This window comes from Miscanthus floridulus, chromosome 5 (assembly GCF_019320115.1).
Source record: "Miscanthus floridulus cultivar M001 chromosome 5, ASM1932011v1, whole genome shotgun sequence".
Taxonomy (NCBI): Eukaryota; Viridiplantae; Streptophyta; class Magnoliopsida; order Poales; family Poaceae; genus Miscanthus; species Miscanthus floridulus.
The window spans coordinates 37,529,187-37,556,092 of NC_089584.1; the positions used below are offsets into that span (position 1 = coordinate 37,529,187).

Consider the following 26,906-nt stretch of genomic DNA (forward strand, 5'->3'; position numbering starts at 1 on the left):
TAGGGGAACTGCCTGTAGTGGAGCAGGGGTTGTAGGTGTCTGCACTTCAGTGTCCTCCATTTCATCCTCCCACTGATAATACTGACAGCCTCCAATCTGAAACCCAAAGCATCAACTCATTGTCACCAAACAACAACAAAAGAAATAGCAAAGGAAAAAATAAGCAGAGAAGGAAACACAAACTGCAAAATAGGGGCACTTGTGAAGTTGTTCTTCCTGGTCATCGAGATGAAACGGTTGGCAAGCATATGACAGTTGGGGCAAATCACCCGCTTGACCCTACCACCATAGCTGCTAGAAGCTTGAGACATGGTTGTGGCAAGAGAGAGGTGAAGGAGATAGAGCTTAAGTTGGATGAGTGGCAACAGATAGGGCTGAGGGCCTATATATAGGAGGAGAAGCCCAAGGGCTCAGCCTAGGGCTGGTCTTGGAATGGCACATAAGCAAACCAACTAGTTCACAAAGCCTCTCAAGCCTAAGGGCATCTAAGTGATTTGACTGCGCTGTTACCCACTGTTAGGAGCAAAACTGCACGGAATGACGTGCTGAATAAAAGAGTTTAGCATCATGGCACTAGGATCCGTGTAAACTTTTTAGTGACATATAAAAATAGAATATCTTTCATAATGGCACACAGGAGAAAAGCTCCCTTATTACCCCCTAAACCCTAGGACAGCCGCGCGCCGGCCACAGGAAGGCATGCGCGACGCAGCGAGCCAGCGACCGTGCGGCCAGCGCAAAGGCTCAGCAGCCAGGCAGCAGTTATCCCCACGGTAGCTTGACGAGCCGTCGTCGATCGCATCCCAATTCTTGGCTTTCTTTTCCATCGGTAGGTACTGTACTTCCCAAGAGGCAAAAGCCATGAATCTACATCATTCGTTTCCACGTTTGTAATTTCTCTTCGCATGATTTTGTAATTTCTTTTTATTTATCAGCAAGCACATGATTTTGGATTTGTATCTTTTCAGTTTTCATCAAAATCCAGAAACATAATGAACAACTGCATTGCACATCCCCTCCCTTACCGCCAACGATGTGACAACGCCCCTGTTTGATCGCCGGGGCCGGTGCGGTGGCAGATCAACAAGGAGTGAAGGCCCATCAAGCGACCGACCTGGCTCGGCCTGGCATGCGTTTGTCGTCTCGTCGACCGATCGATCAGTCACTCGGAGCCTGCAACTTGAGCAAAGCAGCAGACATTTTATGAATGAACGATTAAATTAATCCCACCTCACCATTCGAATCTGAATCTGCGGCGGTAAAGCGCTCCCATTGGCCACCACATCGCTGGGCCTAGGTGCAGGCCTGTCACTCCAGCATCGGAGGGCATTGCTGGCGAGGGAGAAGCTCGATCGCGAGAGACGCTAGAGAGACGGTTTCTCTCTCTGGCGTGGCCGAGCCAGGGTCGGGTGCGCTCGAGCCCCCATGGTCAGACCACGCACACCACCGCATCCGGTAAATTTCAGACCGGGTGGGGCTGGGCACGGCTCTGGGTAGGGGATGAGCTTGGCTCCAGTGGGGGGTAGGCAAGTGTGGTGGTGAGTGCGTGTGTTGTTCCAGCGCCATGCTTGTGCTGCAGGCTGTGTTGTCTCGAACTCACCAGCCCAGTGACCCATGACCCCCTCCGGGCTCCGGGTTGAAGTGCGGTGTGTTGGCTTGAGCTTGCCCAGTGACCCATGACCAACTCCGGGCTCCGGGTTGAAGTGCGGTGTGCTGGGTTGAGCTTGCCCTGCACACAAAAGCCCGTTGCGTAAACACCTTGCTTTTCCATCGGGAGCGAGCAGCCACAACTGTGTGCGTGTCTAAAAATAATAACACAGGGACGGCTCTCATTTCAACCGGTGCCTTGCACTACTACAGGATTCCTTTTAGGTGGCGGTACCCTTTTTTTTATTGGAGGTGGGCACCACTTTTGACTGCCTTCATTATCACTAGCTAGGTCAGGCTCCCGAGCGGTCCCCTTGGTTAATCTTTAACGGAGGCGGTCACATTAAAGTGACCATCGTGGTTAATCAGCCATTACGAGCCTCCTAAAATTAATTTACTGAGGCTGGCCTTCTAAGAGCCGGGCCTTCCAAAAATGAATCCATTTTTAGAGGCGGGTCTGCTATGAGGCACGCCACTAGAAACAGGCCCAACAAATATAATAGGGAGTTCGGGTTTGGAATCACCGCACTCATCACTCAGTTTTCCTCACCTCAGCCGCACTTATCCCTCTTTGCTCTCTCCCCACGCATCCCCCTCTCTCTCACCACACAAGCAGAAGCGCCGGCGACCAGGGAGCGCTCCTCCCTCCTCCTTCCTTGACGCGGGTCTCCCTCCTCCCTCCTCGACACAGGTCTCCCTCTTCCCTTCTTGGCACGGGTCTTCCTTCTTCCTCCTCGGCGCGGATGGTGGCATGCGGGTCTCTCCTCCCTCCATGATGCGAACGGCGACACGCTAGTCTACCTCCTCCCTCCTCGGCGTCGACAGCAGTGGCACTGGTCTTCTCCCCAGCCGCGACGTGGGTCCTTGCCCTCCCCGACGGTGGTGCGGCGCGGGTCCTCCCAGGCGGCGGCGCACAGCCGCAGCTCCTCCCTCGGTGCCAAATCCAGTCCCTCTCTCTGGATTCGGACGGCAGCGGCGATTCAGGTATGCCTCTTCCCATCTTCCCCTCTTTATGTCCCTCACTCTTCTCTCCCCCCCCCCTTTGTAGATCCGAACGACGACGGTAGATCTGGGCGGACAACGGCGGCGGATCTGGGCAAACGACAGGCAGATCTGGGCGGACGAAGGATGGATCTGTGCGACTCCATAAGCTAGAGCTAGTTCCCGAAGCTAGAGCTGGCTCTAGAACTTGGATTTTTTTATTTTTTTATTAATGGAGGCGGGTGTTCTAGACTAGCCGCCTCCGTTAAACGATTAACCAAGGCAGGCTAGGCACCCGCCTCCATTATGTCATGATTAACCTTGACCATTGATTGGAGGTGGTTGCAATGCCCGCCTCCATTAACCCATTTCGCCCACCTCCATTAAGATTTTTGTAGTAGTGTTGGGTTCGCGCACCTCCACCTCCCCTCGCCAGCCCCACCACTTTTTTAAAAAAAAGTTTTATTAGTGGTGCACTCCATTTCTATTGAAATATAAGTATATAGATGATTTTCAAACAAAATAAGAAACTTGTCATAAGACCACCTTGTCTTTTACTAATTAAGATGGGCCATGTGTACTTTGTTTTTATTTTTCTTTGTTATGGACAAGTTGTGTGACATAGAATGCATGGAGAGTGGCATGTCTATGTGTTCTATTAAAAGCTTATGTTTCTTGTGCTAAAAGACTTTAGCTCATACTCAGTGATGATGGTGTAATGGACTGAGTGTGGAACAACTTGTTGTAAACGTAAGTACTTCTTTTAATGTGATGTGAACTTGTTGTAAGTTGTACAAATCCTTTTTGTCCGCGTGATCGTAGATGAAGAAGGTTGGTTTAGTGCACTATATGGGTATTGTACCGGGTTGACCAATTAAGTTTATTATCTAACTAATGATAGTCAATGGAAAACTATTTAGTTAGGTAATCAAGTTAGGAGGGAGGCGATCCTGACAGGGGTATAAACTAGTAGCTTGACTAGATGAGTCTAGTGAGTAGGTGTGGTGCACACTTTTCAAACATAGCACTAGGTAGCTCAGAGCAAGCCCAAAGATCAATTGGAAGCAAGACAATTCACGAAGTGGATTGAAATGGAACTGAATGGAGAGTTCCTACTGGTACCACCGGATTGGTCTGATGGACTGGCCAGGATGCCAACGGACTATAAGCTACATGCAAAAGCTAGCTAGGGTTTGGTAGCTTCACCGGATTGGTCCGGTGTTGTGGTCTTGTCGGTGCAGAAAGTGACCAACAAGTAAATATTTGTAGTTTTGTCGTATGTTCTGATCGGGGGTGGCCTAGCACTCAATGACACAGGGTTTATATTGGTTCAAGCAACATGCCCTACGTCCAGTTTGAGTCGGTCGGTGACTTTATTCCTAAGCCCAGGTGCTCGAAGTTTACAGTGGGGTTACAAACGAGAAGGAGAAAGATGGGGGTACAAGAGGTCCGGTCGGCTTCGGTCGGAAGGGCCGAGAGCGACAGGAGCTCTGCTATGAGCTAAGTGTTCAAGCGTGTGCTTGAGGTTTGAACCTGGCGGTTCTGTGGTTGTGAGCTAGTGAACTTGATCGATCTAATGAATCTGGAAGCACTTGAATCGACCTGGATTAACTTGAATGTTGGGAGAGAGCCCATCCCCTTTTATAGATGAAGGGGGTGGCCTTATAAGTGAGGGGAGAGAGTATGTATGCTTCTAAGCCTTGCTGCCCACGCCAGCGAGTACAGGATGATGGTAGGCGCCCACAATACTGTCGAATGTCAGATGCACGTGGGAGGTGGTGTTGTCTTCTTCGAGCATGACAGACGTTAGCGCCTGCCATACTGTTGATGCCTGAGGTAGGCGAGGGGTTTTTACCATGTTCGTCTGGTATGGTAAAAGTCGGCGCCCACAACACTGTCGATGCCCTGAGACATGTGGGGGGCCTTACTGTATGGGAGTTAATAGCGCCCACAATACTGTAGAGGAAAATGTCAGCGCCTACAACACTGTTTGTGTCAGGGAGGTTGCAGAATACTGTTTCTACAGGTGTACAGGGTACGGTCCCTAGTATCGTGGTTTGACTTGTGCGCTCTGCCTTGCTTTCTCCGTTCGTTCCCCGGTCCTTTCTGAGCAGGCATCCCTGGTCGGTTGGTCCCAGTCAGTTCTGATCGCGCCAGTCGGAGACGAGCAGTGAGCAGGGTTTTTGCGTACCCCGATCGGAGACGTGGGGTCGGAGTCGGAAGTAGTGTTTTGGCTAGGCCTTCTGGTCGGAGAGGCCGTCTAGAGGCGGGCTAGAGACCGAAGTGAGCCCTCCGATCGGAGAGGTGGGCCGGAGTTAGAAAATAGGCATCGCTCCTCCTCGGGCAGACCTTCTGGTCGGTGATTGGATCACCCTTCTAGCCTGCTGTTTAGATACTTGAGCCAGCCCATGAGTTGCGCGTTGTCTGCTTAGGCCAAGCCCTTGTTTGGAAAGCCGGTCCGTGAGGGACCCCAGGTTTATGAGCCCAATAGGTCTCAAACTATAAGTCATAGGGTCCCTCAGCTAGGGTTTGCTGCACAATGAGGTGACAGTGTCACTAGATTTGATCACTACTACATGAATCTTAACTATGGTGGACATTTTGGCTTAACCAAGGCGGGCAAGCCAACTGCCTCGGTGCAAAGGTCACGGTTAATCATGGCCTTAACCAAGGCGTTTGGCCAACCGTCTCGATTAATAGATTAATCAAGGTGGGCATTATAAGCCAACTATTAACTGAGGTGGTTGCGCCATAGAGCCCGCCTCGGTTAATGTTTAACCGAGGTGGTTGCCTAAAGGCGCCCGCCTCCGTTAAACTTTTAATGGAGGCGGCTGTTACTAATTGCCCGCCTCGGTTAATGGTTTCTAGATTTAAAAAAATGTTTTTTTTTCAAATTTGAATTCAAATTTGAATTCGAATTTCGCTAATGAAAACAGAGATAAAGCAAAAAATCGATGACAAATATATATTACATCCATTCTCGTTCGATGAACCAACATTTAAGTTATTACATTAGAGATGTCTTCATCATTTTTTCACAAACACACACCATTCATACATGAGCAACTAAGGATAGTCATACATATCAACCTTTCTTGGGAAAGAGGTCTGGTAAAATGTAATCCGACATTTGTAACTGCTTGCTCCAATTTCTGATCCTCTAGAACTTCAGATCCCACGTTAAGTCGCCTTCCTTGTTGAAGAATGTATTCCCTTCATGCACGCTCTCTGTGACAAACTTACTTATGTCTGCTACTGTTTGTCTAAAGTTTTGGTTGACCTTCTCCCTTCACCACCATCCTTGTGCTTTCTTGAGCTGCCGCTAGCTGCTGCTGAATTTACTACACGTCCTTAGGTACTCGCAAACGTAGAATCCACATAATACTGAGACATAAAGTTGTTTGGCGCACTGCATAATATATAGTACATAATCATTAGAGCATATATAGAGAGCAGGAGGAGGAGGACAGTATAGTATAGGAGTAGTGAATCCACATAATACTGAGTCATAAGGTTGTTAGGCGCACTGTATGATATATAGTACATAATCATTAGAGCATATATAGAGAGCAGTAGGAGGAGGACAATATAGTATAGGAGTAGTAGTAAGAGTAATAGTAGTTATAGGATTAGAGTAGAGTAGAGTAGTTAGGAGTATTAGTATTGGTATAGTAGTAGAGTAGTAGTAGTAGTAGTTAGGAGTAGTAGTATTGGTATAGTAGTAGTAGTAGTAGAAGTGTAGCAATAGGAGTATAGGAGCATAGAGTAGTATAGAGCAGTTGTAGTAGTAGTATATAGGAGGAGGAGGAGGAGGAGGAGGAGGAGGAGTATATAGGAGGTATATAGGCAGCAGTAGTTAGGTAGTAGTAGTAGTATAGAGTAGTACAGAGTAGTAGAGCAGTAGTCAAAAATAGGAGCAGCAACCAACACACCAGTAGTAAGAGTTGTAGAGTTGTAGTAAGTAGTATGTAGTAGTAGTTGTTGTAAGTAGTATAGAGTATTAGTAGTTGTTGTAGGAGTATAGAGGAGGAGGAGTTGTTATTGTGGGAGTAGTAGTTGTAGGAGTAGAGGAGGGCAGCCAAATTCAGTGAGGGCATCACAACCTGAGGAGGGCATCAAAATTTGGGGAGGGCATTAGTGAGGGCATCACAACCATATAATAAGCCAACAGTAAGCAACAAAAATAGGCAACATGTGCTCATTCAAAAATAGGCAGCATGTGCTCAATTCAAAATAGGCCGGCCAAGTAAACATGTGCTCAATTCAAGAATAGGCAGCATGTGCTCAATTCAAAATAGGCATGTGCCTAGATAATAAGCCACCAATAAGCATCACGGGCAGCATAATTTTGCATCACAAGCAGTGGCATTTGCTCAGTATAATCAATAATTTGGCATCACGGGCAGCATAATTTGACATCACAGGCAGCATAATTTGGCATCACAGGAACTAAAGGGGATGAACCTCGGACGGCGTCGGATGGAGTCAGGGAAGACAGTCGTGCTAGGGTTCCTAGGGTACGGTGGATGGAGCCAGGGAGACGGATGGAGCTGGGGAAGAGGGACGGAGCCGAGGATGATGGACAAAGTCGGGGAAGACGACTGCTAGGGTTATCGGCGGACGGCGGACGAAGCACGGAGGTTGGGGATGAGGGCGGAGGAACTCAAAGCGGTTCATAAAGCCCATCACTAGCACTTTTTGGTCTCGGCAGTAAGCTATCGGTGGTAATGACATTCCCATCATAGGCGGTTTGCAACCGGCGGTGATAATAGCTTATCATAGTCGGTTCATATTACCCGCCGGCGGTGATTTGAATTTTCAAAATTCCCAAAAATGATCAAAAATAGCAAAATATTTTGTTTCAATCCTGGAAAGCCCCCCACTAGCTCCAGCTTCATGGTACCGGGAAGCTGCTCCAGCTCCAACTCCACGCTATTTTTCACGGTACACGGTGCTAGGACTTGAACCTAATACCTTTGTTCTTTGCTCCTCTAACCACTCTACCCCTAAGTCACTGGTGTCCATATAGCATATTCATTCCCCTAGTATTCACTTTTTAGGATTTAAAAAAAATATTTAGAACATTAAATGGCTTTAGATAAAAAGTTATAAACTATAAATTTGTTGTTCTAATCGAGATCTACAAATTTGATTTTGGTTGTTTCGCCATCCGAGGTCATTTAACAAATTTGAATTTCAAAACGTCCAAACTCCAGCCGGACTTTTGGGACCTCAAATGATTTCAAATGAAAAACTCATCAACTACAAAGTTGTTGTTCTCATTGAGATCTACAACTTTAGTTTTGGTCAATTTTCCATCCAAGGTTGTTTGAAAATTTTGGTTTTAAAATTTTTAAAACTTCAGATACAAATTTGAGAGTATAAATGATTTCTAATGAAATAGTTGTCAACTACAAAGTTGTATATCTCATCGAGATCTTCAACTTTGGTATTTGTCATTTTTCCATCTAAGGTCGTTTGTACAATTCGAAAAATTTGAATTTCAAAATTTGAGTGCTTCAAACAGAATTCTAGGCGTAAATGGTTTCAAATGAAAAAGTCATCAACCACAAAGTTGTCGATCTCGTCGAGGTCTACAACTTTTATATAAATTTTGTTTCCATCTGACTTTATTTGAAAAAGTTATGGATTTATTTATACTACAGCATGGTTATCACCGCTGTATCATACAATAAATTGACGGTGAAAATGTCTTCACCACTGGTTCATATGGCGAGGCGGCAGTGACGAGGAGCACATTATCACCGCCGGTTGGTGGTGTAAAGCAGTTGTGATGATGGACTATCACCGTCGGTTGGTAAGGCGAAGCGGCGGTGATAGTTATCAACCCGCACGCTCTTACGAACCGGCGATGATACTCTCATCACCAACAGTTTGTATTATGAACCGTTGGTGATAGCTATCACCAACGTTTTAATGATACCAGCGGTGATAAAGGTGTTGGTGATAGGTCAATCTGTAGTAGTGACAATAATATGGAGTATGATTCCTATACCTATTAGATTCTGTTGCAACGCATGGCACATTTGCTAGTCTAGTACAATATATTTATATGAAAGTAATAGACCAGAAAACTTTATAGATTCGTGCAAGATTGCTGTAAGAATAGCTTCGCGGGGCGGAGACGCATTAGACGAGGACAGTGGATGGTTCCTCGCCTCTCTTCCCGTAAAACCCGACGGGGAGAGTTTTTCTCCATTTTATATCCTGCGTCGACTACAGAGGTGTAGACTATAGGGCGGCTGCCCTACCTCCTCTCCGACGAGTACAACCCCTAGGACCCCTACCTACAGCCCACCGGCCGACGACCAAGCTCCGAGGTCCCACCGAATGGGCGACGGGAGGAACAGAGGTAGAAGACGCTCGGCGGCTCTGCGTTGTTTGGCTGTCTGGCCTACGACGCCCAATTATGGGCCCATCATACCTGTTTGTCCCACACACTCCACTGTTTGGGCTGGCCCTTAGGGCAAGCAAAAGCACGCGCATGGGGCAATCGCTGACTCGCGGTCGCTCTGGCAGTCAGGAGCTCGACGGCGGGCGGGCGGTGGCCTCCAATTCCAAGGCGGCTTAACACTCGGTAGCAGCAGCGACGCTCAAGCCAAAAGGGTCAGGGCGGAGGGCAGAGGCAGAGGCAGCCGGCGGGCGGTGCCGTGGGCCACGATGGCCCTGCGCAGCTGTGGCAAAGCGGCCGGGCGCCTACGGGCAGCGCGCTATGCTTGCAGCCTTCACTGTTGCCCGCTGCTCTGTGGAGTGTGGGCCGGTGATTTTTGCTTTTTTTTGTGTGATTGTTGAATACTTGAATTGGTCACTGGTGGATGGTGATGGATGGGGGAGGAGATAAAAGCTGTGGGGAGAAGAGATGAAGTCGGAGCCGATGATAGGTCTAACAGAGCCTCGATGTTCTTAGAGGTTTAGGATCGGTATGTTTTTCTACTATGTTTAACCTTTTTTACATGTTCCCTCATTTATCAGTTACTCATTACTAAAATTTTTAGTTGCAGGTTGTTTAGGCTTTTTTTTTGTTTTGATCATTTGATGTATGATAAATTATCTAGACTATGGAATAAAAATTCTGCTCATGTGCTTTTGATGCGAAAGGTAATTATGTTTAAACTTCTTCTATACCATTTGTTTGCCAAATTGCATATTAGAATATAATTGTTACGTCAAATATCAATATATATATACGATATACATAGATAGATAGACCGATATATTGGTGAAGTTCTATATACGCTCTACCTCATTTTTATCAACTAACTTTTTTCCATCCATGTTCCCTAATCATCTCACGTGTATGGAGCACATGCTTTCGAGCGTCAGAATGCGTACGGTCACACGGCACACGTGTGACGCGTGCTGGCTCAATCCACAGTCGGACCTGGCAGACGTGCACATAGCCGAGTCGAAGTCCAGGTTCCTGACTCCCAACTCCCGACTCGATCTCACGCCTCTTTGTTCTCGACTTTGCTCCTGACCTTCCCAGGCTCCATCCAACCCTCTTATCCCCAAACCCTAGGATAGCCGCGCACCGGTGACCGGAAGGCAGACACGCGACGCCGCGAGCCTACGACCGGAATGTCGCCGCAAAGGTGCCGCAGCCGGGCAACAGTTATCCCCACGGTGGCCCGAGGAGATCCCAATTCTTGGTCTTCTTCCACAATCGTTGGTACTGTACTTCCCAAAAGCCAAAAGCCATGGATCTACATCGTTCGTTTCCACGTTTGCAATTTCTCTTCACATGATAATTTTGGATTTGTATCGGTATATTCGCGGGGCATTTACATATTTACCATTATTATAGATGGTATCTTACACTATGTCACTGATATGGTACTTTTTATACCACTCACATCCTAATAATGATAAATATGTAAATAATCCCCCTCTGGGCCTCTCCCTACCGACGACGACGACGACGACGCCCCTGTCCGATCGCTCTCTCCGACCGACGCCGGCGGCGCAGCGGCAGCTCAACGAGGCGTCGAGGACCGGATATTCTCGGGGCGAGCGGCTGAAGCCTGTCAAGCGGCTGGGCCGGGCCCGGCGTGCATTCGTCGTCTCATCGACCGATCGATCTGTCGCTCGGGGCCTGCAAATGAAGCAAAGCAGCGGACATTTGATGAACGAATGATTAATTTAATCCCACCTCGCCATTCGAATCCGAATCCGCGGCGGGTAAAGCGCTCCCCATTGGCCACCACATCGCTGGGCCTGGGTGTAGGCCTGTCACTCGAGCATCGGAGGGCATTGCTGGCGAGGGAGAAGCTCGGTCGCTGGAGACGCTAGAGGGACGGTTTCTCTCCGGCGTGGCCGAAGCTCGGTCGCGGGAGACGCTAGAGAGAGGGTTTCTCTCCGGCGTGGCCGAGCCGGGGTCGGGTGCGCTCGAGCCCATGGCCCAGAGACCACGCACCACCGCATCCGGCGAAATTTAGGGCCCGTTTGTTTCGCAACAGTAGGGACTGAAACTAAATTTTAGTCCTTTTTACAGTCCCTTTTAACTAAACGACTAAAATAGAGACTAGGACTAGTGGGCAGAGCGTAAGACTTATTGGGACCTATGGCCCACGTTGACACCTCATGCCTCTTATTTGTTGCGGGTCCCCACCCCTTCTTTTTCTCTTTCGTTTCTCTTTCTCCTCGTTGAGATCCAGACCGGCGCCACTATCTCCCACAGGCGCTCTCCCACCGGCGGCGACGCGCTCCCCCACCGGCGGGTGCTCGCCAGAGTGCGGGTGGGCGAGGCTCGCGCGGCAGGGGGCTTGTCGGAGCTCGCTATGGCCATGGCACGCGCAGCCAAGGACTCGCTGGATCTCGCGGGGCCAATGGGGAGGGGCGTGGACAGACAACCGATGGGGGAAGGGCGCATAGGGCGTGCGTGGCCGCCGGCGGGGTGGGCACAGCCGGAGCATGGCAGCGTGGGGCGTGCGCGGCGGCGTGCGCGGCGGAGCTCGCTCCCATGGCGCGAAGGACGAGCTCAATTTTGTGGCGTCTCCATGGCCTCTGTCCAGAGGAAGAAGAAGGGTATTTTAGTCTTTGTTCAGCCCTTTAGTCCCTTTTAGTCCCTAGAACCAAACAGATTATTTTGTCCCTCTTTTAGTCTCTAGTCCCTGAAATCAAGTAGGCCCTTAGACCCGGATGACTGGGCGTGGCTCTAGGCAGGGGACGGTGTTGGGTCCTGGTGGGGTAGTGCAGCGTGGTTGGTGCGTGTGAGTAGTTTCCACCGCCACGCTTGCGCATGCTGTGTTGTCTCGAGCTCACCGGCCTGGCGAGCCTGGTGTCGCCGAGCAACGCAGACTGGCCCCTCCAGACTCCGAGCGAACGGTGTTGTGCCCAGCGCACACCAAAGCTCCTTGTATTACGCACTCTGCTTATCCGTTGGGAGCGAGCGGCCACCCTGTGCATGTGTAAAAACAACACAGGGACAGACCTCTCGCCACTACCGGGTGCCATGGGTTCGCGCACCCCTCGACCTCCCCTCGCCAGCTCCCACCACCTTTTTGTTTTTGTTTATACTTCAGTTTGCCATAAGATCAATCTTGTCTGGGTGTACTTTGGTTGTTATTTTTTTTAATTACGGACAAGTTGTTTTGGGTGATGCCAAATTTAAAAGGAAACTCAATATTTCCTAAGAGAGGAGGGTTGAGGACCCAAAATACTTTGTATTTTTTATATAAATTTTAAACTTGGGATCTTTTTATATTTCGGAACGGAGGGAGTAGGTTTAAATTATGACTTTTCATTAGATAAGAGTGACCAAGCTCTCAACCTGGAACCTGAATGCCGTCTTCTTTGCCCTATGAACAAACTAGCGATTACTGTATAATTTACACAAATTACAACACCTTAAGTAGCAAGGGTGGCCAATCTTCCATTCAGAGAAAGATCTTACTTGTTAAACAACAAGGTCATGGTGGGTCTATCCCACCATGCACACTGGAGACTTAAGCCCTTCACATCTCAATTTCTAATTTCCAGCAGGTCAATCCAGCACAGGGTTTGCAATCGAGCTCTACGCCTTCTTTCTTCTCAGGTACTCATATTTGCCATACAAATCAATGCTCAGTTTCTTTTTATAAAAAAAAAAAACTTCAGTGCTCTGTTAAGGTTCCAAACAACTTTGTAAATTGATAGTGTTATGATCTCATCCTTATAAGATATTCTTCAATTTCAATGAAACCCATCATTAAACAAAAAATGCATTAAGATCCCCAATTTGGTAGCAAATCTTTCCTTAACGAGTGACCCACCCCTCATGAATATGGCCAGGTATCCTCCACCTTGCCTTCGAACCCGTATGTGGCTTAACGTTGTACTCGTCAACTCAACACACATCAGGCAGGGTCCACCTCTTGTATTGGACTAGCACCACGAATCCACTGCAGCCAACATCTCTGTTGTAGTGGCATATTTCAAAACAGCGAAACTTATATTGGAATGAATGTATATTTCAAAACTGAAAATTTTAAAATGGAATGGATCTAATTAACCCTTATCATTTGCAGAGGTGACGCATGTGCTCTTGCTAGACATGGTACTAGGCCTAGGACACCATACCCATCAATGTGTTTTATTGCCAATAACATTGTACTTCTTCGATTGAAAATATAAGTTTATTGGGACATTGACATGGTTTGCAAGGTGATACTTTGACCAATAATATCTATAAAAATATATATTGTTTTATGTAGAAAGAGTTGTATCATAAAAAGAATGTTTCATAATGAGTTTAGCTGTGCCAATATAATATTTGTCTATTGTAAGGATATTGTGCACATCTTAATGATTATGTATAGTGTTGGTGATTTAGATGACAACTCAATCACCAGGGGTAACATGTGTGTTAAGATGTATTATATATGCTCTAATAGGTCTTAGGGATGCATGGAAACGAGTAGCATGAAAGACCGATGAAGAAATAGAGTAAAATGAAGTAATTGTGTAGGCACACACTAGATGGTCCGGCAACACGTATATATCCAATGCATCAGACAATTGGGTGATGGTTTGGCCAACCACAACGGTGACTGCCTATGCAAATAATCCAACTGGATGGTTCGGCGGTCATAAGCATTGTAGCACCGGACGATCAAGAGGTATCCAGATAGTTGACTAGGCACCGGACGATCAACTGGAATATTATTTCCTGCCAGATGATCTGTCGGTTGTCACTATTGTAGGCCCCCGGTGTCTTCGCCGCAAGGATAACAACCCAACTAGGGCAGGGTAGGCCAAGCGTGATGAATGGGAGGCCCAAACCGGATGCCATAGTTCGACTACTTGGTGGACAAGGCATGGACTAGATATACTGAGAAGTCAAGCAATCTGTAGAGATCCATTTGAATCTAACTCCTATTTTCTTGTAACAAACTAGGAATCGACAAAGATACGATCAGTATATTGGTCAATGTAAGCTCTACCATTGGACTATATAAGGAGGGGTAGGGTCCCCCTATAGTAGCAATCCCTAATCCTCGAGTTCTTGGCTCTTAGCAACATAACACACATGGCACAAAGATAAGGCAATTGTCCACTAGACATAGGGTGCCTCGTACCTAAACCAATATAAATCTATGTGTTAATCAAAACATTGATTTATTGTCGAACGCTAAATCCTATGACCCTAGTGAGGAGCCGACCAGTAGTGGATCGCTTAGTGACATATCCAAAGGTCTATGAGGAGCAACCCAGCAGATTGTCTAATGGTATACAATATGCATGTCACGGTGTGTTTCTACACACAGTATGGTCCGGCCAGGTCAAATTGAAGCACTGAATGATTTGGTGTGCAATTGCCAACCAACATTCAAATCTAATGCTAGCTGCATTGGGCGGTCCAGCGGAAGGGAAAAGCAAAGCATCGGGGCGTCTGATGGTGCATGGAAAAGTGGAATTTGAATCAAAGGCTAGCCATGATGCATGGGCTATATATCTGCGTTCCTGCTCAAATTCCTGATGTTGTAGTGCCTTAAGGGTGATAGAAGCTATAGCAGGTGTTTTTACACTCCATCCACCCCCTCAAGTGTATATTGATCACAATTCAGGTAGTGAATTAGGACTTAATCGCCCTATTCGCTTGGCTTATAAGCCGTATTTTTTCAGCCAACGAACACTATTTTTCTCTCACAATAAATCAGCCAACAGTGCTTTTAGCCATGGCTTATCAACCAAGCGAACAGGGCAAATAGTATTCATCTTTACGAGAGATATGCCTTGTAACTTGAGAGCTTGAGGGATTGGGCTTGTACAACCTTGTAGTCTTGTGAGCTAGAGCACTTGAGATCTTGGTGACCGTGTAGTGACATCAACCCTCCAAGCTTGGTGTGGAGCAGTGGCGACTTGGTGTACGGGATCCAAGGAGACCCCTTTTCCTTAACTTGGTGGAGAAGTTCCGTAGTTGACGGCGCCAAGGTGACCAGAAGAGATGGGTGACAATAGTGAGACTTAGTGACTGATGACACTTTTCTTGGTTGCACAAGTCTTTGTGGTGAGCTCAACACTTTGACTGGAAGCGTACCTTGATGGAGGATTGGAACTCCAATGTGGATTAGAGTTGTATTTTGGCTATCAATACCTATGGAAAAATTCTCATCTTTAGGAGTTTCACATCCCTTGACTTCCTCGTTTAAAAAATTATGCATTGTGTGGTATTTACCTTTTCTAGATTAGTGTAGGCTGATTGACACTACTACACAAATGATTAACCGCGACACCCCCCCCCCCCCCCCCATGGCCTCCGAGGCGGGCGTCCATTTTAGCCCGCCACGGTTAATCCCGCGATTTACCGAGGCGGACATTTTTTATTTACCGTGACAGGCTCTTTTGCCCGCCACAGTAAATTTATTTACCGTGGCGGGCGTCTTAAGATGCACGCCACGAAAAATACCCTATTAACGGTAAATCGATTTACCGTGGCGGCCATATTATAAAGCCCGCTTTAAAAAATAAGGCCCTGAAAATATCTTCTTCTTAGGTCGACATATCCGGAGCTGTCTAACCACCGTGGACCGAGTTTTTATAAAGTAGCAAATTTTTTTGGTGTGCGTTTTGATTGTGCCATCTGGTTAATGGAGTTTGTTCGAGTATATATATATGAACGCGTTTAGACGGACTCCGAGGCATGCGGATATCCGTGGACATTCGTGAATCAGTAGTGCTAGTGACACTAATATCCATCAATTCATATAATAATGAGTTAGATGCATCTGCGACACCTGAACTTGTGAAGGGGTGCTACTTCGGTCATAAACTTAAAAAAGTATTTCTGGGTCTCTGAACTTGTTAAATTGTAAATCGCATGTCCATCGCAGCCATATGTGCAACTCTTGCTAACATGTCATGCCAACATGACATGTATTTTTGTACTTAAATCCTTCTATTCTCACTTCTCTTATTAATGTACCCCTTCCCTTACTCTTTGCCTCAAACTTCAGTGACAATAGTAGGCACGCGTATGGCCATGAGGACGACAAACTCTGCCACCACACACAAAAAATAACAACATACTACAACGCAGTCCGCTGCCGTCAGCCCGTCACGGCCGCCGGCCACCTCCCGCACCGTGCATGTTCGCGCTCCCGCCGCGCCTCCATGTGCATGCAGGAACCACCACAACCACCGTCGTGCCTCGTGTATAGTAGATCAAGCGTTGAAGTAGACCATTTGCTGTAGCACGGCCTCGCCGCCCAGCTGGGGCTTGAAGTTGATGCAATCATCATCCGGCTTCGACGTGGGCGTCGGTGTCGTGTTGTCCCATACGCGGCGACATCGAGGAAGTACATGCGGCCGCAGCCGCTGGGTTCTCCGGACGGAGGCTGAGCTGCGAGATCACCACCTTGTTCGCCTGCTGCGGAGTCTGATTACACGGAGCATCATCTTCAATTCAAGGCAACGATGATGATGAGCACGGTCACCACGGCGGCCACGTATACTGTGCCGCATCCAGGCACCGGAGTGTTGAGGTCCATGTTCCCGTCCGCTGTCATGTCTACGGCTCCACTCTTGATTGCGAGGGGAGGGGCAGAGGCAGGGGCGCAGGGCCTCGTCGTCCTCCCACTTTGCGAGGGCAGGGGCAGGGCCGCAGCAAGCCTGGACGGCGAGGGTGAGCGCGCGGCGTGCTGACAAGAATAGGGGCGGCCCGTGGCCTGCAAACGCACCGTTGGCGTGCGACCGACGTGGCCGAGGAGCTCGATGTGCCACTCAAAGTGCACCGCGTCGTCGGCCAGATCGAGGCACTAGATCCCAACGACCTACACGGAGCACGGCGTCCTCGGGCTGAGGTCCGACGAGGCACGCGCGATCGTCCGCACGCTACAGCTGCACTGCCTCCTCGCCACCGCCACCGACCCCGCGAGCACCTTCAGTGCCGGCCACCGCTTCAACCAGACGGCGAGCGTCTTGCGGCTGCAGCATATGGCGTCCACCTCGTACCCGATGAGCGGCGGCGCGTGCGGCGGCGGCGACGACGACGACAGCAGCACCGCCACGCCGTTGGGCTTCGTCTCGCCGCCGCCGTCGACTCCACAGCTCCAAATGCCGCCGGCGCTGGTGAACTTCCTGTCGGCGACGCGCGCTATCGCCCGAGGTCATGGTGCTCACGGAGCAGGAGGCCAGCCATGGCGGCGTCTCCTTCCGGAAGCGCTTCGACGAGGCGCTGGGATACTACGACGCGGTGTACGACAGCCTGGACACGGCCGTCGCTGAGCGGGCGGGGGTGGAGCGCGCGGTGCTCGGGGACAACAGCCTGGACGTGAGGCTGCACGAGGGCAACCACCGGCGTGAGCGGTACGACCGGCTGCAGCGGACCTACGTCGCGACGAGGTAGGGGAACGACGTGCTCGACAGGTGCGGCCTGAGTGGGTGCGCGGTGCCGACGAGCCGAGAGCTCGACTCGTCGGGCCCAGCTTCACGGCTGAGGTTGTTGTGCGAGGACGGACGATGGGCGGCGCTAGCCGCCGGTTGCTGCGGCGTGGCCACGGTGGCAACACGTGCTTGGTTTCTGGTTGTAAGGGGTTAAATGAAAAAAAAACATGCCATGTTGGCAATGACACGTAAGCAAAGAAAACGCTGACACAACAGTATGAACTTGCGATGCATCATTTAACAAGTTAGGTGACCTGTAAATACATTTTCACACCATGACAAGTTTATGAACCCCTTGATACATTTAACTCGATAATAATCGTACTGTAATTTTGAACAGGACAGTTTTGGATGCATGCACAAGGATCAGCTGTGTTCGAAAGGTCCTCCATTTTTGCCGGCCCACGCCAGCAAGGCGGCTAACCAACCTGAAATACGAGCTGACATCAAATGGCAACAGTCAGTGCAGCATATGGCAACCTGAAGTAAGAACTGACATCAGAACTCTGAGATTGTCTATATCATATTGTATCATCCCTTTTCCGGAGAAAAGAAAAGAATATATTTTAAAAATCTTTAGCTGAGGTGGCACCCATCACCACACCACATGCTGTGATGATCAGCGAGGCATTTTCTTCTTTTTCTGGGGTGTCCGGAAAGCGAAATGCCACCACCGCTGAACTTTTAGCCGAGCGAGAGCGCTCGAGGGCGAGGGGGGAAATCAGATGGGGAAAGCTTAAAATTAGAAGTCCAGCGCAATAATTGAGCAGGCAGGCCCCTCCTAATCACTGCCCCAAACATGTGTGCCGGGGCGAGGTCATAATCGATGCACGGAGGAGGATGCCGCCGCGGCCGCGGAGATTGATAATAGTATATAAAGCAGGCGGAGACCGCCGGCCCCCTCTGGCCTCGCTGCTCCCCCTTCCTCCCCCCACATGCCCTGCCCCCGCCCTGCTGCGCCCAAGGTGATTGATTGGTTGCTTTGCTTGCTTCGTTTCACGCTTTCCCCCTTCCTTTGCTCGTCCCATCTACCGATCCAAAGCTGAGATTCAGCTTATGGATCCATCTCTTCTTCTATCTACTGGTATCCTAGCGCCAGATTGGGAGTTTGTGTGCCTGCTACCTGTGGATTCATCTGTCTGTGCGGAACGATGATTGATGCATTTTCTCTCTCTTCATGGTACTTGATTGATGTGTATTTTGTTCTGTTTGTTTCTTCTTGTTCACCTTGCGAAATTGTTCCATCCATCCCTGTTGCCCTGTCCATGTTGTTTTTCTGATTGATTGAATCGTGTGTTGGTTGCCTTGCGTGGTGGTTGACCTTGCTCCTGCGTAGATAATACTGCTAGTTGAGTAATAACACCGCGTCCTTGTCTTTTGATTTACGAGCTTTCAAAGAAGCCGCGTCTGATCTGTCCATCACAAGAGCACGCAAATGATTCGATCTACCGTGCCAAATGATTCCTGCATTCAGTGGGAGTAATTAGATCATCCACATCCACGATGGATTGCAGCGTCAAAAATCTGATCTTTCGTTGTTGATTTGTTTGTCGCGGCTGAATCTCCCCACAAACAATTAGTGTAGCTGCATTGGCGGGGGACAGCGCGAGAAGCGCAGCAGCAATGGCGGAGCAGGCGGGCGCCGGGAGGTACTGGTGACACATGTGCGCCGCGGTGGTGAGCCCCGCGGAGGGAGAGGCGGAGATGAAGTGCCCGCACTGCCACAGCGGCTTCCTCGAGGAGATGGAGACCGCTCACGGCGCGGCCGCGGCCGCGGTCGCGACCGACGACGGTGATGGTGACGGTGACGGTGACGGCACGGTGGCTCAAGTGTACCCCGGCGGCGCCGACCGCCCGAGCTCCATCTGGGCGCACGCTATCCTCAGCACGGTCGACAGCTCCGTCCGCCGCCGCCGCAACCGGCGGCAGCAGGAGGCCGCCGGCGACGTCTACGACTGGAACGACCCCGAGTTCTCGCTGCGCCGGCGGCGCGTCACCGCGTTCCTGTGGCTCCTGCACGAGCTCCGGGACCGCCAGCTGCAGCGACTGGAGGCTGCTGCCGGCGTCGCCCTCGAAGGCGACCAGCTGACCCCTTTCGGCCGGAGCCTCTTCATCGGCGCAGCTGGCGGCGGCGGCAGCGAGCATGGCTTGGCGCTGGGCGACTACTTCCTCGGCCCCAGCCTCGACGCACTGGTGCAGCAGCTCGCCGAGAACGACGCGGGGCGGCAGGGAACGCCGCCGGCCAAGAAGGAGGCCGTGGAGGCAATGCCGACCGTGGAGATCGCCAGTGGCAACGATGATGACACGGCCAGCTGCCCGGTCTGCCTGGAGGACTACGCGGCCGGCGAGCGCGCCCGCGAGATGCCCTGCAGGCACAGGTTCCACGCCAATTGCATCGTGCCGTGGCTCGAGATGCACAGCTCCTGCCCTGTCTGCCGGTTCCAGCTGCCGGCCACCGACGACAAGAGCTCATGCAACAGCGGCGACGGTGGCTTTGTCAGTGTCGATGCGGATCGTGAAGGCAATGACAACGGCGGTGGTGATGGTACTGGTAGGGCAACCTCTCCTCCTCCAGGCAATGCCGAGCCAGCTGAAGCCGAAGAGAGCGGCAGACGGTTGCCACCATCCTTACAGTGGCTCAACAGCCTGTTCTCGCCATCGGCGCAGTCCTCCGGTAGCGGCAGCAGCAATTCGCATCATTGGGAGAATTGAGCAATAATGCAATGCCAATATATAAGGATGGATGGTTGCGGGTTGCTGCTGCTTGACAGCTTGAGCCCATCGGTGCCAATGTACATAGGAAGGAGCAGGAGCATGCCGGGTTGCTGCCATGGAAATTTGGAGCCTTTTTTCAGTGTGCTAGTTTGGCTCATGTAATGTTCTCTCTGATACAGTTATCATGGTTGTAAAAAGAACAGAAATTGGCAAGTGTATGAACTTGCCTCTTGCGTGAACTGGGTGCTGATCATCGTCTTGCTAGTCAATTTTGGTTTTCCGCAGGATGCTAATCACGGGTCTACCAACTTAATGAACACATTTATAATCAAAACTTATTTTTGCCAAAACAAAAATAAAACCATTGCAAAACACTGCCCTTGAAAACTACTTGCTTCTGTTAGGCTTCAGCTACACAGGTTGTCTGTTTGATTTTGTCAAAGAACCAGTTCGTTCAATAACATTCTTCTACTCCAAAAGGTCCAAATACACTAGGTAGGTAATAAATTGATTTCGCTGAACCCTGTAATGAACTAATCGTAATACTTGATCATTGTTCTAACTCCAACAAGAATTTTTTTGCCAAACCAAATAAAATCAACCATCAAGCATGTGAAACAACCATAAAGTTTTCAGTGCGATGGCAGTTGCAACACAGCTGCAAATTAATTAGCTATAGCAGTTGATAACTGTTTAAATCGCTACATCTAAATGACAAATTCCACAACCTTGTAACACCAAGGTGTACCAGAACCCAACGTCTGTATCTTTGGCAACAAAAAAGCTGCAGATCCGCTGATATGCGTAAGCAGCCTCATAAAAATTCTGCCAAGCAAAATGGTGTGCCTCCCCCTTCGGTTAGACCCTAGTTCACAGTCAGGAGCTTGATGACAGATGCAGTCCCGATACGGTGCAGGGCCACAACAGACTCACCGGTGTAGCATAGCCCCATCGCTTTCGCATTTTCAATGGCAAAACCAAGAGCTTCTTCAGTGGCTTCGCTGTCAAAGGCCTTGGCAGTGCCGGCACTCAGCATTGGGATAACACCCCTCACAATGAGGCTGTGCCTTGCCGGCCCCTCGTCGCTGCAGGTCCAGTCGAACGAGTCTGTCTTCAGCTCAGGAACCACAACGGACAGAATCGGCATGGATGGCCTATACTTGGCCACAAGCCTAGCAGTTGTTCCTCCCCTGGTCAGGACTAAGATAAGTGCTGCCTTGGCAGAGTTTGCTGTGCGGACAGCTGATGATGCAAGGCTCTCCAATGGGCTCATTGGAATTGGAGCTGAAGCCATGATTGATTTGAAAACAGCAGCATGGTCTACGCAAGACTCTGCTTGTAGGCAGATCTTGGCCATAGTCTGCACCGCCAGCTCTGGATAAGCCCCAGCAGCAGTCTCACCACTGAGCATGACACAGTCCGTGCCATCAAGAACTGCGTTTGCAACATCGGTTGCTTCTGCCCGAGTAGGGCGAGGAGACTTGATCATAGATTCCAACATCTGGGTTGCAGTCACAACAGGCTTGCCTTGAATATTGCACTTGAAAATCATCACCTTCTGTGCAAAGAAAATCTTCTCTATAGGAATTTCCATCCCTAAATCACCTCTTGCCACCATAAAAGCATCAGAGTTTGCCAGGATATCATCAAAGTTAGCTACTCCCTCTTGATTCTCAACCTGCATATTCAAATCAATTATTATAACCCTGAATTCGGAAATCTACTAGCTTGAAGCCCAAAAGAGAATGCCATAACCATACCTTTGACATCAGCATTATGGCCTTGGCATGCTCGCCAAGCACCTTCCTAACCTCCACAAGATCTGAACCCTTCCGAACAAATGATAAGGCAATCATGTCAATCTTGTTTGGAACACCCCACTTAAGGATGTCCTCCTTGTCCTTGTCTGTGAGAGTGGGGAGATCAACAATAACTCCTGGAAGATTAACATTCTTCCTCTCACCAAGCATCCAAGTGTTCTCACAACGGCAGCGAACCAAGCCTTGTTCTTTATCGGAGTGAAGCACAGTAAGAGTGATGGTACCATCAGCACACAATATCACACTGCCTGGCTTCAGATCCACAAGCTTCTTGTAGCTCATCGATATCATTTTCTCATCACCCTTAATGCTGTAGTCTGTGGAAATTGTGATTTCTTGACCTTTTTTCAACTGAATAGGCTTCCCATCTTTCAAAAATCCAGTTCGAATCTCTGGACCCTGCAATATATATATCAGTACATGCAATGAATATGAGGCCAGTATACATTTGCATAGCACAATTATGCAAAGGTTTCCAGTACTTTTTCTACACACAGGGGATAATCCATAAGTCAAACAGCTAATGAAATATAAAAATGGTAGTCATGTTTCCATTTCATATTATCAAACTGCTTACACTAAGATGTGCATACATGGCAAATTACTATTGAATATATCATAATAGAATGTGCAGATTATTTGCAGGAAGTTTCAAGATGTCTATTCCAACTAAGAAAGAAAGGAAGACCACAAACTATATTTCAAACTACCCAGCCATGCATACTGCAATTTTCAGCTTCCAAATACAAGGATGGCACATCCTGACGCTTTTTATGTATCAGGACATATCCAGATCTAATTTAGATTTGATAGGGAGGCATATCATAGCAAACAGCCGAACACAAGCAAACATTTCGGCATGAATATATACTTCTAGTGGCTGTTGCTTGGGATTCCTAGGAAACCTGCCTGGCACAGGGTTTAGGGTTCCCTGAGGCACAATTTCATCGGCCTGGGGTCACGATCGCTGCCTGGCAGGTCCCAACCAATCAGCCCCTCACTACACACATTCGCAGTACTGTTCATGGCTCAAGTTTGATCATAGTCTTTACTTCACAAATCCATCAAGTTCGAACGCACGGTAACAGCCAGTAAGATGAGTAAAACAAATCCATTGAGTAGCAGTAGAGGGTAATTACATAACATTTAAGGCAAAGTCAAAAAGTGCTGCTTAATCTTTTATGAGTTGTACTACGTCAGGTTTGTAAAGTGTAAAGACGTGATGCACATTTTGGGTTCAAAGCTACAGGCTAGCTAATAGGGTTAAATGGTTGTTAGAATAAGTGCATGGGATAAAATCCCATTTGGTTGGAGCAGAATGAGGGAATGCAAGTTGGGATTGCTTGGCTGGTCATAGGAGGTAATGTGCACTCAGTTCAGATGCTGTCAGTACACAAATTTCTTCCCATCTAAATTACTTGGTTAATATTATGCCTGATTGAAATTGATATAAATTGGGTGCTGCAGATGTGTGGTTGAGTTCAGGGCTGAATAGACAAACAGTATGTCAATACTCAGATGTTCTAAGATAATAATAATGCAAAGAATATGACAAGTGTCAGTAAGTATACCAAGCAAAGGGTCTCACTAGTTGACAGCTATTTACATTGGTCAAAAGGATATTTACAGTACAAATTTCAACCAATATGCTGTATTTATTACCATTTTCCCTGCCTGAATAACAAATACGAAATAAGACCTCAAGGTTTTGCAGGTTCGATCTGTTCCGGGTTTCATGTAGGAATCAGGCAACTAGCTGAGGTCATCTTCCCTCAAGATGACAAACAACAGAAAAATTTCCCTCAAGGTAACCTAAACACAAAGGGAGCTACATAATACCTGACAAGACTAGGCCAGGTTACGTACTGATTGTGATTACTAATATGTTTGTCTGCCCTGCTGACCATGATTGATTGCTCACATAGATCCAGTGTGGCTTGATGGTTGTGGTCATTGGGTAGAATAGGGGAGCAAGTATGGATGGTGGATTGAGATGTTTTGGTTGACTCATGGATGCTACAAGGTTGAAAGCATAGGACAGTATAGGGTGTAAAAGAAAATTAACGAAGATACCAACATGCCTTCATCAAGCTCAAGAGAACTTAACAAACCACAACTGAAGATAGAAACAGGCTGTCTATTTTAATCACCCCCAGATGTCTCGATCACAAGATTTGGGGGAAGTTCAGTTTGAGTTTCTCACCAGCTAAACCATCCTTTTGTGCTTCCGATAGCTTGACTAGCTAATGCAAACTAACCAACCAAACATGTGACTAACTCGCTATCATTATAAAAGATTCTATATCAGAAAGCCTAAATTGATTTTACAAGCATGTTTCCATCTGAGAGATAAAAGATGGAGAGCAATTATACAAGAATTACTGAGTGAACAAGTTTGTTTTTATATAGAAACAGTAAAACTTCATTTCGTATTGTCTTTTGGAAAATTGCCCATTACTGAATGATATAGCCAAGGGCCTTGGCCATGGTACCAGATTCCAAATCAAATAATGGCAAACTGAGACCTACAGATTGACTTAAATCATTTTCTGTGAATCAGTATGATTTTGTTTCATATGATGCTTATTTCATATCATTGTGAATGGTCAGAAAATTAAATTAGCGTAGAAAATTTCATAGAGCACAGTTGAATCATCGGTGCATCCATAACTAAATTATCTCTTTAAATAACTAAAAAAATCACAAATTACAGAAGAATATCAGGAAAAAACAAAGAAAAGCAGAAAAAGAAGACCAAGTATGGAATAATTCTGAATTTCCCCCTTTCCTAACATCATTTCATTTATCGATTAATCACATTTCCATTTTCTTCCATCATCTGAATTAATAAAAGATCAAAACATCTCGAAACAATATTGTGATTGTTCATTTTTCATTATCACTTTCAGGCAGTTACTATGAAGGGCGGGCCTAGTGCAAGCGGTAGAGTCTTACCGTCTGTGACCGGAAAGTCCCGGGTTCAAGTCGCGGTCTCCTCGTATTGCACAGGCAAGGGTAAGACTTGCCACTGACACCCTTTTCCCAGACCCCGCACATGGCGGGAGCTCTCTACGTCCTTTACTTTCAGGCAGTTACCGTAACACTACCAGACTTTAGCAACCCAAGTCAAAAACAGAGCAGAACAGAACAAAATTCAGTTAAGACTGAATGAAACATAGAAAGGACAAGTGGCCGTGGATGAGGACCACAGGCCCACAGCCAATGGTGAATGGAAATGGACAACAACAATCCAAAGTACGAGTTTCCATCCTATTGCGAAATTCGCATGTGAGCCAAGCGACATGCTGGTTGCTGGACATTAAGGGCGTCCACAGTGGTGTGAATGAAATCGCTGGCTGACCTGGAAGACAGAGAGAAAGAAAAATACTATTTTATTTTCTCTCTCAGCATGCAGAGCACTAGCCGGATTCTCCGCTCTCACACCGCCTCGAGGCAAGCGAAATCGGCAATCGATTTGTTCGTCGCTAGAGAGTGTTCTCTCTCATCCTTTTGAGCACTCAAGGTCAGATATTGTCCGACTCAGCTAGCGATTTCGCCGATCATTGAGGACGCCCTAATGCCTAGAATCTTCAGAGATTTGAAGTAATTGCCAATTGGTTGTCCACAGTTGGCAGCTGGCAACCAAATTAACCTGTCGTGCTAAAGCAAGTACTAGCAGGCACAAGCAGCCAGTTGCTTTTCGGGTTCGGGCAACACGAATGGTAGGAATCTCCGCCCCAGGAATCAAGAACAAGCAACAGTAGGCAGAAACGTCCAAAAGAACGTCGGCGCCGAGATAAGGAAGTAGAGATCACATCTAACGTCATCAGATCCCTAAAAGTTGACCAGGGGAAATGAAATTGTGATCTGAAACGGTCACAGGAACCAAAATGGAAACCCCCCACCAAAAAAAAAAAACCCTAAGTGGAGCAGGCGGCACAGCAAGGTAAGGAAGCAACACCGTATCATCACATCACAGATCGCGAAGCGTAGCACGAGGCCACGAGGATTGAGAAGGAAGAGAGTGCGAGGGTGGGGAAGGACCGGACCTTGGTGTCGAGCATAACGGCGCAGAGGATCCCGGTGAGCTCCATGGCGGCGCGGAGGTTGTCGAGCGTCTCCTGGTGGTACTCGTGGGAGCCGTGGGAGAAGTTGAAGCGCGCGACGCACATGCCGGCGCGCAGCAGGCGCGAGATCATCTCGACGGACCGCGACGCCGGGCCGAGCGTGCAGACGATCTTGGTCTTGGGCCGGCGCCGCGCCACGGGCTCCTCCCCCCACACCGCCGACTCGCCGCCCGCCGCCATCGCTAGATCTGCGCTAGCAAGGAGAGGAGAGGCAGGCGCTGGGATGGGATTCGTTTGGCTGCTGCCTCGCCCCTTCTTCCCCCCTTTGTCTCGCTTTTGGACTGCGCGTTGCTCTTCTTGCTCTCCAAGAATGGGGGCGTCGGTCGAGAATACTACTGGAAGGATTCTTCGTCTGTGGAGGAGATTTGTACAGAATGGAGGGAGGGATGGAAAGCGAAAGCCACTGAGGGGACGAGGTTTGATTCTGAGGCAAAGATTGCCTAAGACTCTTGCTGGTTGGCGCTAACTAAGCTAACTAAATTAAGGGGGTGTATAAATACAGGGCCAAAGTTTATGATTATGCCACATCGAGTGTTTAAATAGTAATGATAAAACAAATTACACAAGTCCTCGGTAATCCGTGAGACAAATTTATTAAGCCTAATTAATCTATCATTAGCACATGTTTACTGTAGCATCACGTTGTCAAATCATGAAATAATTAGGCTTAAAAATTCATCTCGCAAATTAGTCTCAATCAGTGCATTTAGTTTCGTAATTAATCTATATTTAA

At 48.3% G+C, this 26,906-nt stretch overlaps 2 protein-coding genes across 4 annotated transcripts; one reads left to right on the top strand and one right to left on the bottom strand.

Annotated features, from left to right (window-relative positions):
• Positions 1–17,892: 17,892 nt before the first annotated feature.
• LOC136449847 (E3 ubiquitin-protein ligase SIRP1-like) lies at positions 17,893–20,465 on the top strand. Of its 3 annotated transcripts, none has more exons than XM_066450055.1 (2): positions 17,893–18,476; positions 19,097–20,465. In XM_066450055.1, the coding sequence occupies exon 2, from the start codon at positions 19,174–19,176 to the stop codon at positions 20,221–20,223; it is 1,050 nt and encodes a 349-aa protein (XP_066306152.1). In that variant the 5' UTR covers positions 17,893–18,476; positions 19,097–19,173; the 3' UTR covers positions 20,224–20,465. The 3 variants fall into 3 exon arrangements, with proteins under 3 accessions (XP_066306152.1, XP_066306150.1, XP_066306151.1); XM_066450053.1 differs by having other exon boundaries at positions 17,895–18,476; positions 19,092–20,465; XM_066450054.1 differs by lacking the exon at positions 17,893–18,476 and having other exon boundaries at positions 18,485–20,465.
• Positions 20,466–20,867: 402 nt separating this feature from the next.
• LOC136449846 (pyruvate kinase, cytosolic isozyme-like) lies at positions 20,868–26,534 on the bottom strand. The gene is made up of 3 exons (XM_066450051.1): positions 26,096–26,534; positions 21,987–22,445; positions 20,868–21,904 (listed from the first exon to the last, which is right to left on the bottom strand). Exons 1-3 carry the CDS (start codon positions 26,351–26,353, stop codon positions 21,092–21,094), a joined length of 1,530 nt encoding a protein of 509 aa, XP_066306148.1. The 5' UTR covers positions 26,354–26,534; the 3' UTR covers positions 20,868–21,091.
• Positions 26,535–26,906: the final 372 nt, after the last annotated feature.